This window comes from Spermophilus citellus, assembly GCF_964194105.1.
Source record: "Spermophilus citellus genome assembly, chromosome: 14".
Taxonomy (NCBI): Eukaryota; Metazoa; Chordata; class Mammalia; order Rodentia; family Sciuridae; genus Spermophilus; species Spermophilus citellus.
In genome coordinates, this window is record NC_138194.1 from 5877026 (window position 1) to 5893674 (window position 16649).

The following is a 16649-nucleotide window of genomic DNA, read 5'->3' on the forward strand; positions in this document are numbered from 1 at the left end:
TCCAATCCGGTGGTGAATCTTCTGTGTGAAATTATTCCTCACCACCCCCGCTTCTGAATGCCATAGGACTGAAGCTGCCCAAAGTTTGCAGGATTTTGTGCATAATTACCTCTGCCGACGAATCTATTCCCACAGAAAGCTTCGCTGGAGAGATTACAATGCTTTGAGCCCTACCGCATTTCAGAGGGGAAAAAAGTTACCTAGGAGGTCTGATTTTTAAAAGAAATTTGCATACATGCAAATATGTCGCCCAGCCTCCTCCTCGGTGCTCTTCGTGCCCACACAGTGGCCCAGGGGGTGCAGGGCGACCTGGCAAAGTTGCCCAAATCCTCCACCGAGGTCCGCGAAGGTCTGAGGCGGGGGGTGGGGGGATGGGGATGAGGAAAAGTAGTTTTGTTTGCTTAAGCACATCCTGTGGCAGCCTATAGCTGCCCGGGAGTGCAGACTGTAACTGCTCCTCACTGTGTTACCCAGTAATGCGCTGAGCGGGGAAGGGGGGGCAAGGGGGGCAGAGAGAGAGAGAGAGAGAGAGAGAGAGAGAGAGAGAGAGAGAGAGAGAGAGAGAGAGAGAGAGAGAACGCGCGAGAGCGCAAGCTAGAGAGCTAGCGAGCGAGCGAGCGAGCAGGCGGGCAGCGCAAGCGGCCGCGGAGGCTGGGGACCGGGCTGGCGGCGCGGCGCTGCAGCCGCCCCTCCCCCACACCTCCCCTCCCCCACACCTCCCCTCCCCCACACCTCCCCTCCCCCACACCTCCCCTCCCCCACACCTCCCCTCCCCCACACCTCCCCCCCACACACCTCTCCCCCCCACACACCTCTCCCCCCCACACCTCCCCCCCACACACACCTCTCCCCCCCCCCCCCCCCCGCCGGCGGCGGCGCGAGCCGGCGGCGGCTGTGCGGTGCGGTGCAGAGCGGAGGCGGAGGCGGGCGCGCTGGCAGCTGGCGGGCACCCGGCTGGGCCGGCGCGGGAGTGGGAAAGGGTGCACTATGCCTTTAACGCCCTCGTATAGTAGACATGTATAGTGGAGTGTAGGGAGACTCTAGGCGGGGTTAAAGTTCAGCTCATGGAGCGGCAATAGCGCTGGCTGGCTGCTGTTGAGCCGAGTTGGAAATGTGAACGCAATAAGCAGGCTTGATTTTTTTTTCTCCCCCCTTCTCTCTCTCTCTCTCCCTCTCCCACTCTTTTCCTCTCTCCCTCTTTCTCCTCTCTCACCCACACTCACGCACACCTCCAAACCGCACACCCAGACGCACACGCACACCACACCGCCTGGCAGTTCTGTATTCTCCGCTCTGTCTCACCCAGGTAAGCAGCTGTTTGGATGCGGAGGACTGGAGCAGGGTGGGGGGGGGGTCTGGTAGTGGGGGCTTGTCTGGGTCTGGGCAGGGGGAACCGGGGACCGTCACGCAAGCTCGGCCCGGGGCATGTGTGTGCCTGTGTCTGCGCGTGTTTCTCTGTGTGTGCGCGCGTGTGCCCGTGGGGGGCTACAGCTTTAAGAAAGTAACTTTGTTTCCATGCGGGTGCATTCCTCTTGCACGGCCATTTGTGTGGGCACATGGCTAATGGCGCCCTCTTATTAATGCGTTAATTAATATCGGGGCGACCGACTGCGGAACGGCGGTGTTTTCGGACGCCCGCACGTGTTTCAGCTGGGTTGCAGCCCATGACACGCTGAAATCTGGACTCAGCGTTTCTGCTGCCCAGGGCAGGGTTCCTGTAGTTCCGCGGCGCCCGGGGAGGGGGCCGTCGACGGAGCCCACCGCGCACCCCGCAAGCTCAGGGCCGCTGCAGCCCCCGGGTGCGGGGAGACGGCGGGTGCCCTTACCCATGGCCCGCTTCCCGGAGCCCGCGCCGCCGCAGAGCTCGCACCTCCCCAAACTCTTACTTTTGTTTATTGTTTGTCAGCCTTCGGGGTCCGGTCGCGGGAGGGACGCGGGCCGCCGTCCCGGCCCCAGCCCAGACAGCGCCCCTCGGACGCGGGCGGGCGGCGGCGAGCTCTCGGCCGAGCCGGGCTGCGTGGACACGCGTCCCCCCGCACCGGCCGGTTGGAGCTTTCGTCTTCGCCCCTCTCTGTTGGCTTTATCGCTCGCTTTCCCCGAGTGAAAGTTTCGCAGCCGGGAGGAGGCCACGCTGCGCAGGGCGGCGAGCGGCAGAGGCCGCGGGCTGGGGAGCTCCGGGCCGAGTTGGGCTCCCGGCCGCGAGCCCGAGCAGCGGCCCGGGCCGGACGCGACTCCCCCCGCCGATGCCTCTGCGCTACTCCGGCTGCTCCGCGCGCAGGAAGGGGGCAACTTTTCCCCTCCGACTCAACTCGGAGCGTGGGGCTCTTGCGCCCCACCGCCCCTCCTTTCCATGCCCTCCCAGTCCATCCCTCCCTTGTCTGCACCACCCCCAGGCAAAATATTGCTACTTCGCGGCCCCAAATCTGGTCCCTTTTGAATATATTATTTATTTTCTTTGACTAAAAGGCATGAAGTCAGAGTGGTTTTGCGTTAAATTTTTCTTTTTAAAGCAAAGTGTGAGCTTTCATACTGCTTTGGTACATTGCAATCAGACCATTAATCACCTACATGAAGTTATATGTTTCAAATAAAATGTTTATTCACCACTCCCTTAAAAAAAAAAAAAAAAAAAACCTGCTACCACTTCTTGCCTTCATTCAGCAGGAGATAACGGTTTAACCGGAATACTTTGGAAGGCTAAAAAGTATCACTAGTTTTCTCTTTTCTCTCTCGATTCTGGGTTTATTTCCCACATGACAACCCTTCTTATTGCAATATCTAACAGTAATAATGCCGGCTATTTGATCTCAGAAGACTCTTAAATGCATCTTTTATGTCGAAATGGTCTGTTTGGGATTTAGGCCTAGCATTAATAATGGATAGCAGTTGCTTTTAGTTATTGTAAAAGTTTTCCCCCTTAACAAACTTTTAAAGTTCCTATTTTAGTAACTTGTGGAAGTGTGGAATGAAACTTTTCCAACCACTTCTGGCAAGGTTCACAATTGCATATGGATAAGATGCAAAGTGTAAGATAATTTGAATGAATTAAAGACTGCAGTGAAAATGCTGAGATTCGAAGGCTGAAGTTCTAGCTGGCAAAAGTTTGCAACACATAGAACTTTTAGATAATACCAGTGTGCTGCAACAGAAAGCAAGGACCTTAACAGATACTTTACTGTCTCCTTAAGTGAGTTCTGAAGTGATAAACTTGTATTTTGGGATTGTGCATATGTGAGAATACCTGTGTATCCATGCAGGCCCAGGGTGTGTAGTCAGGTATTTGACAAAGTTGACTTCTATTGGTACCTGACCTATTATCACATTTAAGAAAGTTTTCTTTTCTTTTTTTTTCTTCCTACATATTTGGTAGCATTGATTGATGCATTCACTAGGCCTTCTTCTAAAACACCACTAATAGAAACATTTATTTGGTGTAAAAGTTTGTGGAAAAATGTACAATAAGTAGTGGATAAAGGCTCATTTATTTTATGGGAGGTTCTTTTAAAAATAATTTACAATTTATTTAATATTCTGGACTATTTATAATACTTTAGAGCTAGTTGTAGAAAGAAAAGCTTAGTAGTTTATTGCTCATTTTAAAAAAATCCAGTAAGCACAATGATGAAAGTACTCTAAGTGAAAGAACAAACTCCACTTACTTGTATATAATTTTACAAAAGTTTACCAGGAAAATACCAGACAGCTTATTTTAATCAAGGATGGGCATGTTATAACTAAAACATGTACCTGGCTATATAATGATAACCAGGACATATTTATAGGTGAACCTTTAAAAAAAAGTAGTTTCCAGAAATATCACTATTTTGTGGTTCTTAAACTTGGCTTGCTTTCAAACAGATCAACATTTAAGATGCTGATTCAAAGTAATACTGCTTTTAGAACAGGTTTTTAGGTTTGTTTTTATTGGTGGCCTGTAACATTCTCACGGACTACTTATGTAAACTATTCTTTTTGTTTTCTCTTGAATAATTTTAAATATTATATAGCTTATGGTATTTTGTTCAGCCATGTGATTTATGAGGGCATGTGATTTTTTTTAAACCAATCATTTATTTTATCCCTGGACGTTTCCTGCAAGCTAGTGACACTCTTTAGTTTGATGTTCTGGAATATTTCTAACCATGAGTCAAGAAAGATATATTTTAAAAAATTAACTAGCACTGTAATTGTACATGTGAGTAAAGTTATACAGAATATTGTGCACTTTTTTTAAAAATATTTATTATTTTTTAGTTCTCGGCAGACACAACATCTTTGTTTGTATGTGGTGCTGAGGATCGAACCCGGGCCGCACGCATGCCAGGCGAGCGCGCTACCACTTGAGCCACATCCCCAGCCCAGTATTGTGCACTTTTATTGGCACATTCTAGACACCTTTGGGGAATAATATGTTATAAATAATTTTGGTGCAAAATTGGTGACTTAGATTATTCTTAACAACTAGTTGATATAGTTGGCCTCCTTTACAGATTCTTATGATGAGATATATGGGCATTTGGTTGGCAGGTAAACAAAATGCTTCTGAACACGAATGAACAGAGTTTGTAGTTTGAAGTTTTTTGAGGAGCGTTTTAAATATGTCTTCGGACAAATAAAATGCCATATTATAATATTTATTTAAAATATTATTAGCATTAATAAAACTTTCAAGTAATGTTTTAGCATAGATATGAATTGTTTGGAGCTAAATTATTCCTTGCATTATAAAATGGGGCTGAGACTTTAAAATGAAATCCTCCCTTTGGTGAAAGCTCACTGTGTCGTTGAAGGGAGACTCCAGTAGTTCTTTGCGTAACGCCACAGAATCTTGGTCCCCAGCATGTCCTGTATATATAAGAAAATCGGTCAATGTGAAGGACTGTTTCAAACTTAAAATTTGTGTATTTAAGAACATTTCAAGGATGAGCTCAGAATTTAGTAATGTTTAAATGCTCTGTGGTTTGGCATATACCTTTAGCAGATAAACTGTGACTCGCCCCCTATTTCTTCTAAAGTATGGGAATAAGAAAGATTCTCCAACATCAGAAATTTAAAAAATGCTAATGGTTTTTGGTAAAAATAATATAATTCTTATATTTTTCTTTTTTCTCCCTTCAGTTGAAGAATGCACATGTGTTATGAAAGCTGACTACTTCTCTTCTGGATTCTTTTATTGAAAAAGAACAGTTTTCAAACTTAAACTTGAAACATAGAGCCTAAAATTCAGGCAGGGAGAAAAAAAATTAATGTCAATTATTGCAGTGATTTACTATGCATTACATTTATATATATTTGCTTTTAAAAAACCAGTCATATACGGTGCTTTGATGACTGATTATAATTTGTAAAATTTTAACATATTTGACTATTAAAATATTTTACCAGTTTACTCTCAGTTTACATTTGAATACTAAACAACTTAATAATTGCTTTAATAATAACAATATTTTACACATTATAAGTACTTGTGCATCAAAAGTATATATTTAAATCATTATAAGAAACCAAAAAAAATACATTTTACAATATTTATCTTATAGCCTTTAAAAGTCATCAAATATCTCTTTGGTTTTCTCATCCTCAATTATTTAAAAGTAAATAACTTATCTTTTGCGGGCAGTTATGTGGCAGAAAGAAGTCATATAAGGTTAGCATGGATTAGTTAATTAGAAGTTAGATGTACTCTGAAAGCTTTGTGGAGGTTACTGTATAATTTTTTCTTTATTTTTATATTTCCTAACCCAATATCAGTATAAAACCCAGCATTTTGAGTAAAACAGGAAAAACAATTTAAATGCTTTAAGTTCAATTTTATTTCCCAATTACCTGAATTTAAGAGGATTTTTCTGGAGTCTCATAAGCATGGAATATACTAGGTTCTCTGTTTCTCTATGAGAAAAAGCTGGAATAGATTTCCAAAATTAAATGATCCATTTTTTAGGCACGATCATTACTGAAGGCATTTCATAATCACATCAGCAAATTTAATGCATTTAGTTGTAACAGTACTGTCATAGTGACGAATTCTGTTTACTCTCTGGCATGTACACTATTCTTTGTCATTTTTTTCTTCTTTTTGTTTAATTCCTATATTATCAGCAATTATGTCTTGGGCATACATTTTTTCTATTTTAGCCTAATAAATATCCAATTCTTCTTTTGTGTAAGGATCTGCCCAATTTTTCTAATTTTCTGACTCAAAAATTATATGCAACTATAATATTTAAAAGAAGAATCAAGATATTACCAAAATGAATAAGAAACGGAACAGTCTGCGTGCAATATTTTTAGAGGGAAAGCCTTTGTTTTCATTGATGGTGGAGATGATTTTTGCTCCTAGACTTCCATAAACATTGACTGGCATCTAAATGTTTAGGATTTGCCAATCTGGCGGCCGGGCCCTGGCTGTACTACAAGTGGTGAGGTCAAGGCTGGGACAAAATTAGATATGCCTTTCTTGAAATAGGGTGAAGATTATATATTTTTATAAGCATTTACATGAACTTCATTTACTATCAAAGGGATTTGGGGACTAGGCCTAACAATAGAAGCTGATATGCTTTAGTGAACATATGAGAACATTAAAAAAAAATTAGCAATTTTTTCTTACCAATCATGAGAAATGATACTGATAGTTTTGTCCCCTCTCCCTTTGACTTCCCTTAGGGATTTTGTGTATGATTTAGGTAATACAATGCTTGAATTGAATTTCTAGTAAAACGAGGAATATTTTTAAGGTAATTCTCTGAAGAAAGTTGTTTTCTCTTCTTTTCAGGCTATTCATATTTTTGTTTTGGTCCCTTTCCCTAGGATGAATTTCATCCTTTCATCGAAGCACTTCTGCCCCATGTCCGAGCCTTCGCCTACACATGGTTCAACCTGCAGGCCCGAAAAGGAAAATACTTCAAAAAACATGAAAAGCGTATGTCAAAAGAAGAAGAGAGAGCCGTGAAGGATGAATTGCTAAGTGAAAAACCAGAGGTCAAGCAGAAGTGGACATCTCGACTTCTGGCAAAGTTATGGAAAGATATCCGACCTGAGTATCAAGAGGATTTTGTTCTTACAGTTACAGGGAAAAAACCTCCATGTTGTGTTCTTTCCAACCCAGACCAGAAAGGCAAGATGCGAAGAATTGACTGCCTCCGCCAGGCAGATAAAGTCTGGAGGTTGGACCTTGTTATGGTCATCTTGTTTAAAGGTATTCCGCTGGAAAGTACTGATGGCAAGCGCCTTGTAAAGTCCCCACAATGCTCTAATCCAGGGCTCTGTGTCCAACCCCATCACATAGGGGTTTCTGTTAAGGAACTCGATTTATATTTGGCATACTTTGTGCATGCAGCAGGTAAGTGCGATGGTGAGAATTTCTTCTGCTTTCTTTTATGTGTTTCTTTCTTGACCGCCTGTGTGTGTGTGTGTGTGTGTGCTCCGCCATTCTTGAGCTCTCCAACTTGCAGGCCGCTTACATAAAGCCATTATGGTTTCAGAGATAGACCAAAGTCAGAGAAGCCTGAAGGCCTGTGTCTGAGCCTTCATTCAGGTGGAAAAGCCTAGCTTTGAGAGAATTCCAAGTTCAGTTCTTTGGGTAAGTGGTGCTGTCAAGGTGTTTGTATCAGACAGGTGTGAAGTGTAAGTCACAGTTCTCGTTGAGGGGTGAGAGAAGCCTAGTGAAAAACCCTTGTAATAAATAGTGTGTTTTAACTGGCATGTGATCTATTTAAAAAGCATTTAGTTTGGTGGTGAGGCAATCTTTTTAGTTGCTTTTCTGTGGGGAATGTATTTAACCCACTGGGGCCTCTTGAACCCCCTGCCAATTAAGAAGTTAGTTGGAAGTAAGATTGCTATCAAATTGCTGATCATTTATGAAGGAAAGATAATCATATTAATACCCAAGCTTAGTAGGTTTGTATTTAGGAATTCTCAATGTCCTCTCCAATAGCTAAGGGAAACGAACCAAACTAACTCTGTAAATAAATGATGGAAGGGTTAATATTAAAAATAACCCGCCTGTACAATGCATGAAAATGCTGAGAAGTCACTATTGATAATTGAGGCAATGAGTTGTTTTGATTTTTTTTAAAAGAAATTTGTTATTGTTTTTTAAGGCATGTTTCACCTGGTCATGTTTCAGTATTTAGAACAACATTCGGGATAAAACTATTGAGGACTGGATAAAATAATGCATTTTTACTTTGTTCCTTTCATCTTGTTTTAGACAAAAGGCTCATTGTGTTATGGGAGAGCTCAGGTCTTGTGTAACTTGTTGACTTTTTATATGTACATATCGGTCTTGCTAGATTGCCTTCATGGCAGTTACTTGAGCCAGATGGAAGAAAGTAAGTTGTGGAATCCTACCAGTGGATTGTTTTGGGGTTTGTTTATTTACATACTTTGTCCATAGAGGAGAGAGAAGATAATATCTATAAAGTCAACACTGCACTGTTTAATAAAAATTTTTAAGTTCTATAAATGTTAGATGATTTTTAAAGAAGTCAGCTGATATTCTATTTGCTATTTTTTTTTCCGATATACGATTTAGAAAGAACTTTTGTTATCCATCTGTCCTTACTTAAGAAACTGGAGAAATTAATTTTGCAAGCATGTCACATCATCATTTGCATTCTGTTGGCAGGGGATAGATGAGTTTTTTAGAAGATGTGCTCTGTAAGTGTTTCAAATATTTGGGTTTTTGAAAATGTATACTTAATTATAAGAAGTGCCTGTTGCTTTTGCCATTTCTGGGTAGCAAAAATGTAAGAGCAATACTTCTCAAATGATCTCTAAACAGGAACAAATAGCCTTTCCTTAACCCTCTTTTACCCTGCTGTTAGTTTGTTTTGTTTATGACAAAAGCAAAGTTAAAAATTATTTTTATTTATTTGCATATGTAAGTGCATGAGATTGCAAAAAGTATATGTGTCACAAGGGTTTTCATGGAGCACTCTTTCAAAGTTTGTGTTTATCTTTTAGATATTTAGAAAAATGATTTATAAATTATAGTGAATTCTTTAATTGGCCAACATAGAATCTTGAGGGTGCCAACAGGTGATATAGATCATTTGTTTGATTCCTTACAAGATAACATGAAAATGAAATGCCTGTGAAGTTTTTTTATCAGCACAAGCAGTACCTGTTCTTTCGATTTAACATTTCCATTAGATTTAAAGAAATGCAACCTTTCTAAGCTATTCCCATTGCATGTGTTACCTTTCCTTGTTGATGGTTTATTATTATGCTTTTGCTTCAAATCCTTGAGCTAACGGGTTGCAATTGCCGGTTATGATACCTGGAGGGGCGAAGTTGGTGAAATGACATTTAGAAGCTTGCTTAGGAGAGTTAGCATCCTTATTGCTTATGAAAGATTTATGGACAGCAGTGTGGATCAGACTACCTTTAGGATTGGTTTTCCTGATGTATCCCAGAATCCCTCGTTATGCCTGAACACCAGCCAAATGCCTGGCCATTGGTTTCCACAAGACCGCAGTAATGGCTGCTTCTCTGTGAGAGCAACAGGAAGGTTGCAAAAGAGAATAGTAAGGGCCTTTTGTCCGAAAATATTTCAAATATGATTTAAAAGATTTAGAGACCTGTTATTTGTTGAAGGGAAGCTGCCAATACAAATATGAGGTAGATCGGTCAACTTCCATACAACCGATGTGACAAGCATCTGTTATAATACTGAAGATTTGTAAACACTAAACAATGTTTTTACCTCCTTAAAAGTTTTGAGAACTTGCCAGTATTGGCAGGAGGCAGACACTGAAACGTGCTTTGAGATACATGCCAAAACCATTGTGGCCTTTTCACCTATAGTGCACTTTTTTTTCTTTCTTTCTTTGAAAATATTGAATTTTTTCCTTCTAACCCCCTCACCCCCACCATGACTATAGAAAGGAGACCTTTTCTTCTTAAAAATATCTACAATAATCAGGGCTTTGTGCGTTGGCTGCTTGTTTGGGAAAAAAGTTGAAATCTTAAAGAATATTGGAAGCACATGCAGAATCTATCATTTTTTAAAAGCAGAAGTGATTTATTCTAAGGCTTATTGAGATGCTAAAGTATAATACCTAAACTACATTCCAAAATTTTCCCTTAAATCCAGTGGTATTAGAACTGTGTGAATTTTGTGGCTGATAAACAGTAACGTGTAATGAAATCGGAGTGATTCCATAAGCCTGAGAATTTCATCTCGTTAAAAGTATAAAAGAACAAAATCGTTTTATGCCCTTAATTTGGTCTCTATTTGAGTTGTCCTTCCCATGGATCATATGACAACTTGGAGATATTATGGTTTTGTGGCAAATGGTTTTCTTTGTGGGCGTGTAACAGTAAAGCTAATTTATGACCAGTCTTTACCAGATGATCTGTATCAGAATCTACAATATACCTGGCACGTGGCAAGGTCACAATTTAAGTTGTTAAGGTCATAACCTTAGCCACCACGCATTTGACCTTTTAGATAAAGTTAACCTTTGTTCATTAGTAGGCACTCAACCGAGAACTTTCTGGAGAGTTTTTTCTTTTTTTAAACTGCTTCTTATAACTTCTGGTAATGTAATCAGATTTTACAAAGATTCTCATTAGAGTTAGTTAAATTTTGCAAGATGTTAGACTTTTTAAGGATTCTTCTCTTGGACTGATCTATATTGCTGTATTTATGCCATAGAATGACAGTGTCACCAATTTATATTTGGTAGTTATTAGCTCTGAGGCAGCTGTGTGATGACATTTAAAAACTAAAACAAATGAAATTATATTTCATTCATCTAGAGTCTTTGCTAGTTTTCAACTGGGTTAGACTCCAAGGCTGAATCACAATGAGCCATCTTCTCTTTTTTCAGGTAAAGAATTTTCTAAGATTGGAAGTATTTTTCGTGATCTTAAAATTTACTTTGAAAGACTAGTAAGTGACCAAAACTTGTTAGGTAATTTCTGTAACTGTTAATTAGCCAAAACCAAAGCTAACTGATATTGTCCTAATGGCATTTTGGGTACTTGTTATTTTTAAGGTAGAAGGTGGAGATTACTTGTACAGTAATCTTTGCTACAGTGGTAACTGATTGCTCGGCCTACACTTGATTGTGCTTGCACCAGGAATAGCAGAGATGTTTCAGGGTCTCAGAACTTTGATACTGGTACAGTAAACCTGTACAGCAGCATTAATGATTACCATATTACCTGTACCATATTGTTCACTTAATTATGCTGTTGGGAATGCTCATTTTAAATTAGTTAGAGCATTGCTAGTTTTGCTCTGATACATATTATTCCATTTCAACCAAAAGAGAGATACTCCCATTCAGGTGCATTTTAGTTTTATTTTGGCTTCGTGATTGCCATTCCTTCATATAGTAATACAGAAAGCCGTGATATGCAGGTAGACCAGATGGTCATGTTGACAGATTGAGAATTCACTTCCTACTGCTTCAGAGCAGGTGTAAGATTAGGAGTGTCTGTGAGTGTGTGTGTGCGCGTGCGCTTCATGTGCGTGTTTGTGCACATCCAGGCTGTACCCAGAGTGCTGTTTAAGCAGTGGGAATGATTCCTTTTTTTAAAAAAGCTAGTATTTTAAATACAGAATAAGTATATGGATAAGGTTACCAGTACATATAGAATAATCATTTAAAAAATTTAATGAATCATGTTAGATTGTTATGATTATTCATAATAATTGTATGCCAACTTAATTATGGTAATGTCTTAATTTTTAGGTAACTTACTGTAGTGAGCCGTTTCTGCGGACTGCGGTCGCCATTACAAGATGGCGCTGGCTCGACTATGGTTTGTGACAAACAACTCCTTAATTGGGAGAGTTGGTGCGTGGTTTTCTAACACCCTATGAGAAAGCTCCACGTGGCAGCTTCGCATTGGGGCTTGAGATGCTTTATTAAGGCTGGTAGGAGCATTCGGGTAGGAAAGATGAAGAAGAGAGTAGAGTGGAAGAGATCTCGAGAACCTGAATAAACGACTGGAAGAAGATTCCCGGTGTTGCGTCTTCCTTGCGGGCAAGGGGGTCGCGACAAATGGTGCCGAAACCCGGGAAAATCAGAACTTTCAGTCGTCAGGAGTGGTGCACCCCTCGTCCCGTGAGTGGACCCCTCGTCCCGTGAGTGGACCCCTCGTCCCGTGAGTGGACCCCTCGTCCCGTGAGTGGACCCCTCGTCCCTGAGTGGACCCCTCGTCCCCGAGAGCGGGACCCCGTAGGCCTCATATTTTATTGCAGCTGCAATGTGTACTTTCACTTTTGTTTTCTGTGTTTTTTTTTTGTCGTCTGTGTCTTTCGTTTTCTGTGTTCCTTTTGTTGCTGTGCCATGGGTGCCGCAGCAGCAAATTAATTATGACCCTGGGATCTATGCCCAGGGACGCCCACTGCAGCCGGGAAAAGGGAACAGGAGCCCGCCCTGGCCCGGAAGCCGGAGTGTGCGGGGGTGGTCCAGAAACAGAGCAGGCTGCTGCCGCAGTAAGAGCTTGGCCAGGCGGGGAAAAATGCAAACAAAATCAGGCAAGGTGCAGTCGGCTAGGAAATCTTGGGGAACTTTTGCCCCGAGGGTGAGCGACGGACTCCGTGTTGCTTGCATCACCATGGTAACCATGGGCTGCCTGGCGGAAGAGCGACTTCCTGGTCCCACCTCCCACACTCTTGGGGGCTACCGATTGGTTCTTCCACAGTCACTCAGACAGGACTTCTAGTCCCGCCTTCCAGCCACTAACCTGTACTGCTGCGTTTCGGATTTCTACCGGAGCTACTCAGAAACTGTATTTTTTAAAAAAAAAATGCCTACCTGTAAATGCTAACGGAAGATATCTTTTTCAGACAAAATTTGATTCCACAGGTTTCTATGTTAAACTCATAAGATGATAAATTGAAGACCCTGGCGGAGTCTGTGCGCACTTATGGAGTGGATGCCGCCTTCACACTAACTCAGGTGGAAAGCATTTTTAATCAATCTCAAGTTAATCTCACAGGAGTTTCTTGTTTTGGCTTCGGGAACGCTCATTGTATTAGCCTTAAGACCAAGAATTTGACTAACTGGAAGGACCCATTGCGGTCCAGTCAGGTCTCAGGGAAGCATTCTCAGTGCTGTATTGAGCTAAGTAGCCTCAGGGGAACAATCAGGCTCAGGAACCCCCGTAAATAGCTCTGCTTTAAACATAACTACCTTGGCTATTGTCTCCGAGGTACTAATCCCAGTGCCTCCTTCTTCTAATAGTCTTTATAATGCCACTCATTTTAAGGCCTCTCCTTACTGTACCCCTAATCTTGGTTTCCCCCCAACATTTACGCCTTGTCAGGATCATTCTTGGGAGAAACGTCAAGTTGCTAAAGGTTTCTCCCTTTCCCCCTCTCTTAAGAGGTATGTTTATAACTTTAACAACAGTGCCAACTCCTCTCTTTCCAGGAACTTAAGCCTCTGTATGATCTCCTCCAAGGAGACCCTTCCCCCAGCTCAGCCAGGAATCCCACACCTGAGGCTCTACAATCATTAAGACTGATAGAGAAGGCCCTACAAGAGAATCCCACACCTGAGGCTCTACAATCATTAAGACTGATAGAGAAGGCCCTACAAGAGAATCCCACACCTGAGGCTCTACAATCATTAAGACTGATAGAGAAGGCCCTACAAGAGAATCCCACACCTGAGGCTCTACAATCATTAAGACTAATAGAGAAGGCCCTACAAGACACGCAGGTTACCCAGATAAACTACTCTATGCCCCTATCATTTATAATCCTGCCATCAAAATTAACTCCTACTACAGTGTTTTGACAAATAGGTCCCATCTATTGGGTCCATTTACCTGCTTCTAACTCTCGGGTGATAACTCCCTTTTATGAACTAGTGACAAATTTGATCTGGAAAGCCAAATATTTGGGTGATGCACTGTTTGGAAAGACTTTTGACATTCTCATTCAACCTTATACCCAGGATATGATTTTAAATTTCCAACAAGAACATGATCTTTGGTGTCTCTTCCCTTGTAATTTCAAAGGTCAAATTAATAATCACTTTCCCCGACATAAACTTCTAGAAGACCTCAAAAAATGTCCTATTATTTCTCCTAAAATTATTAAAGGGGAATCTATCCCGGGAGCTCAGACTGTTTATACAGACGGAGCAAGAGGGGGGTTTGCTGTTGTTTTTTGATGGATCTCAAGTAATTCGACACCCTGTTCCTAGACTGTCTGCCCAAATATCAGAAGTTGAGGCTCTAATTATGGCCCTTAAACTATACAATTCCATCCCACTTAATGTGTATACTGATAGTCTCTATGTTGCTAATTTAGCCTCAGTTATTGAAGCAGCCCCTTATATTGGCAGACAATTTACTATCATGGAACAATTACAAACGGATCAGCTCTTTAGCTCCATGCTAAATTCCATCTAAATGCACAATCCTTACGCTTCCGTACGGGGTGCTCACGTGATCAGACTCTACAAATTGTTTCCTTATGCCCAGTGTGTGCTCCATTCATTCATTCCCCTAGTCTAAGTGTTAATCCTAGAGGCTTACACACCAATGATGTCTGGCAAACTGATGTTACCCACTTCTGGCAAACAATAGAGGGAGAATCAGATATTACTATTCAGTTTACTTCCAATGGAAAACAGCAGCCAGATTGGACTTAAGGATATCTCTGGGGGCTGGGTGTTTGCACCCCCGGACAGTACAATCCTGGCCTGCTTTTTCGGCTTAAATTGACCACAGAACAGCCTACTGGAAGTTTAATAGGACCCAATCAGGTGCTCGGAGATCAAAAGGCCCCATCTGGACCCAAACAGCCCATAGCCCCAGCAGTAATATCTTCCCCCAGCGGTCAAACAATAACTGTGGGCTATCAAACCTTTGATTGTGCCCCTGGGCCCATACACCCTGGAACTGGAGATCGTCTTTTTGATTTGATCCAAGGAGCCTTTTTCGCTCTCAATGCCACTAGTCCTAACAGGACCCAAGATTGCTGGCTATGCTTGACCTCCAGGCCGCCCTATTATGAAGGGGTAGCAATACTGTCTAAATTATCCTCTAATACCACTGTAGATCCTAAATGTTAATCTCTACCCAGCTATAAGATTTGACAGCCATGGCCAAGTCAATTACTGCTTTGGAAAAGTCCCTCACCTCCCTCTCAGAAGTTGTGTTACAAAATAAGAGGGGACTAGATTTATTGTTCCTAAGGGAAGGAGGACTATGTGTAGCCTTAAAGGAACAGTGTTGTTTTTATGCAGATCATACTGGGGTAATCTGTGAAACTATGGAAAAGGTCACGGAAAGATTGGCTAAAAGACAAAAGGAGTTTGAAGCACAACAAGGATGGTTTGAACAGTGGTTTAAAAAACACCCCATGGTTAACTCCTTTGATATCCACTGTAATGGGACCGCTTTTCGGTCTCCTCCTTATAGCTGCTGTAGGCCCCTGCCTAGGTAAGAGAATGACACAATTTATTAAAGACCAAATTAACATTCTGACTTCTAAGCCAATACAGATCCATTATCAACGCCTGCAGACCAAGGATGATCTTGCTGAAGTTTGTCTCCGACCAATTCGAAGATGATTTTTCTACAATGATCCCTGCTTCATGCCTTCCTCCTTTTGCCCCCTTTTTCTTCTTTATTTTTACTCTATGCCTTGTTGAACCGGAACCAATTAAAGACCCAATAATGACTGGCTGAATAGATACCACTGAACGCCTTGGCAACAACAAGCTGATCTTGTAGTACCCAGAGACGGGCAACTTTCACGCTTGCACTGCAACCTAAGACAGGGGAATGGGGCCTCCCCAAAGACGGGTAAGCAGTGTAGGGGCAGTGAACGACCTAAGACAGGGGCTACTTGATTCCCTTTGACGTGCAACAAACAAAAGGGGGGGAACTGCTGGCACGGATTCCCCCCGGCCCCCAGGGCTTGGATCCAGCCCTGATTTTTGTGCATGTCAAAGAGGCCAGCTCACAAGACCTTGAAGGAGCTCACAAGGCCTTGAAAGATTTGTGGTGTCTGTTTTCATATTCAGCCAACAACGGTCATGTGGGAACGTCCTGACCTGCTTGGGTCTGATAAGGTTCCTGGTTGAAGGCTTAGTATGAGTAATGGCATTTCACCTCAAGTCTGGCTTGCACAGATTACCCGTGCCTTTCTTGTAGGGTGTTACCAACTTGTTTGTCGTTGTGTTTCTAAACAGCCACAGTTCAGCCTCGGCTATCCCCCTTCGTCCATCACGATACAGGATGCGAGGCAAGGCACTGCACTTGAGTGATCCTTGAAGTGGACCTCAAGGAGAGCATGTCCTATTGCATGCGGGTTAGACGCGTCCACGCCCCGTCCCACGAGAAAAGCGTCGGCTGATATGGTCTCAGATCTGGGGAAGGGCCCTCCTTGGGGCTGAGCCATACTATGCAGCCACTTCTGCACAGTGGGATAGGACCTCTACTCTCGCCTGTATTGTTTTTAGAAAACAAAAGGGGGAACTGTAGTGAGCCGTTTCTGCGGACTGCGGTCGCCATTACAAGATGGCGCTGGCTCGACTGTGGTTTGTGACAAACAACTCCTTAATTGGGAGAGTTGGTGCGTGGTTTTCTAACACCCTATGAGAAAGCTCCACGTGGCAGCTTCGCATTGGGGCTTGAGATGCTTTATTAAGGCTGGTAGGAGCATT

At 42.4% G+C, this 16649-nt stretch overlaps 1 protein-coding gene across 1 annotated transcript; it reads left to right on the top strand.

Annotated features, from left to right (window-relative positions):
- Positions 1–243: 243 nt before the first annotated feature.
- LOC308633226 (nuclear factor 1-like) lies at positions 244–8598 on the top strand (the record flags this gene model as incomplete). The annotated part of the gene is made up of 3 exons (XM_081265754.1): positions 244–356; positions 1249–1306; positions 6811–8598. The coding sequence occupies 3 exons, from the start codon at positions 244–246 to the stop codon at positions 7465–7467; spliced, it is 828 nt and encodes a 275-aa protein (XP_081121880.1). The 3' UTR covers positions 7468–8598.
- Between the last annotated feature and the right edge of the window lie 8051 nt (positions 8599–16649).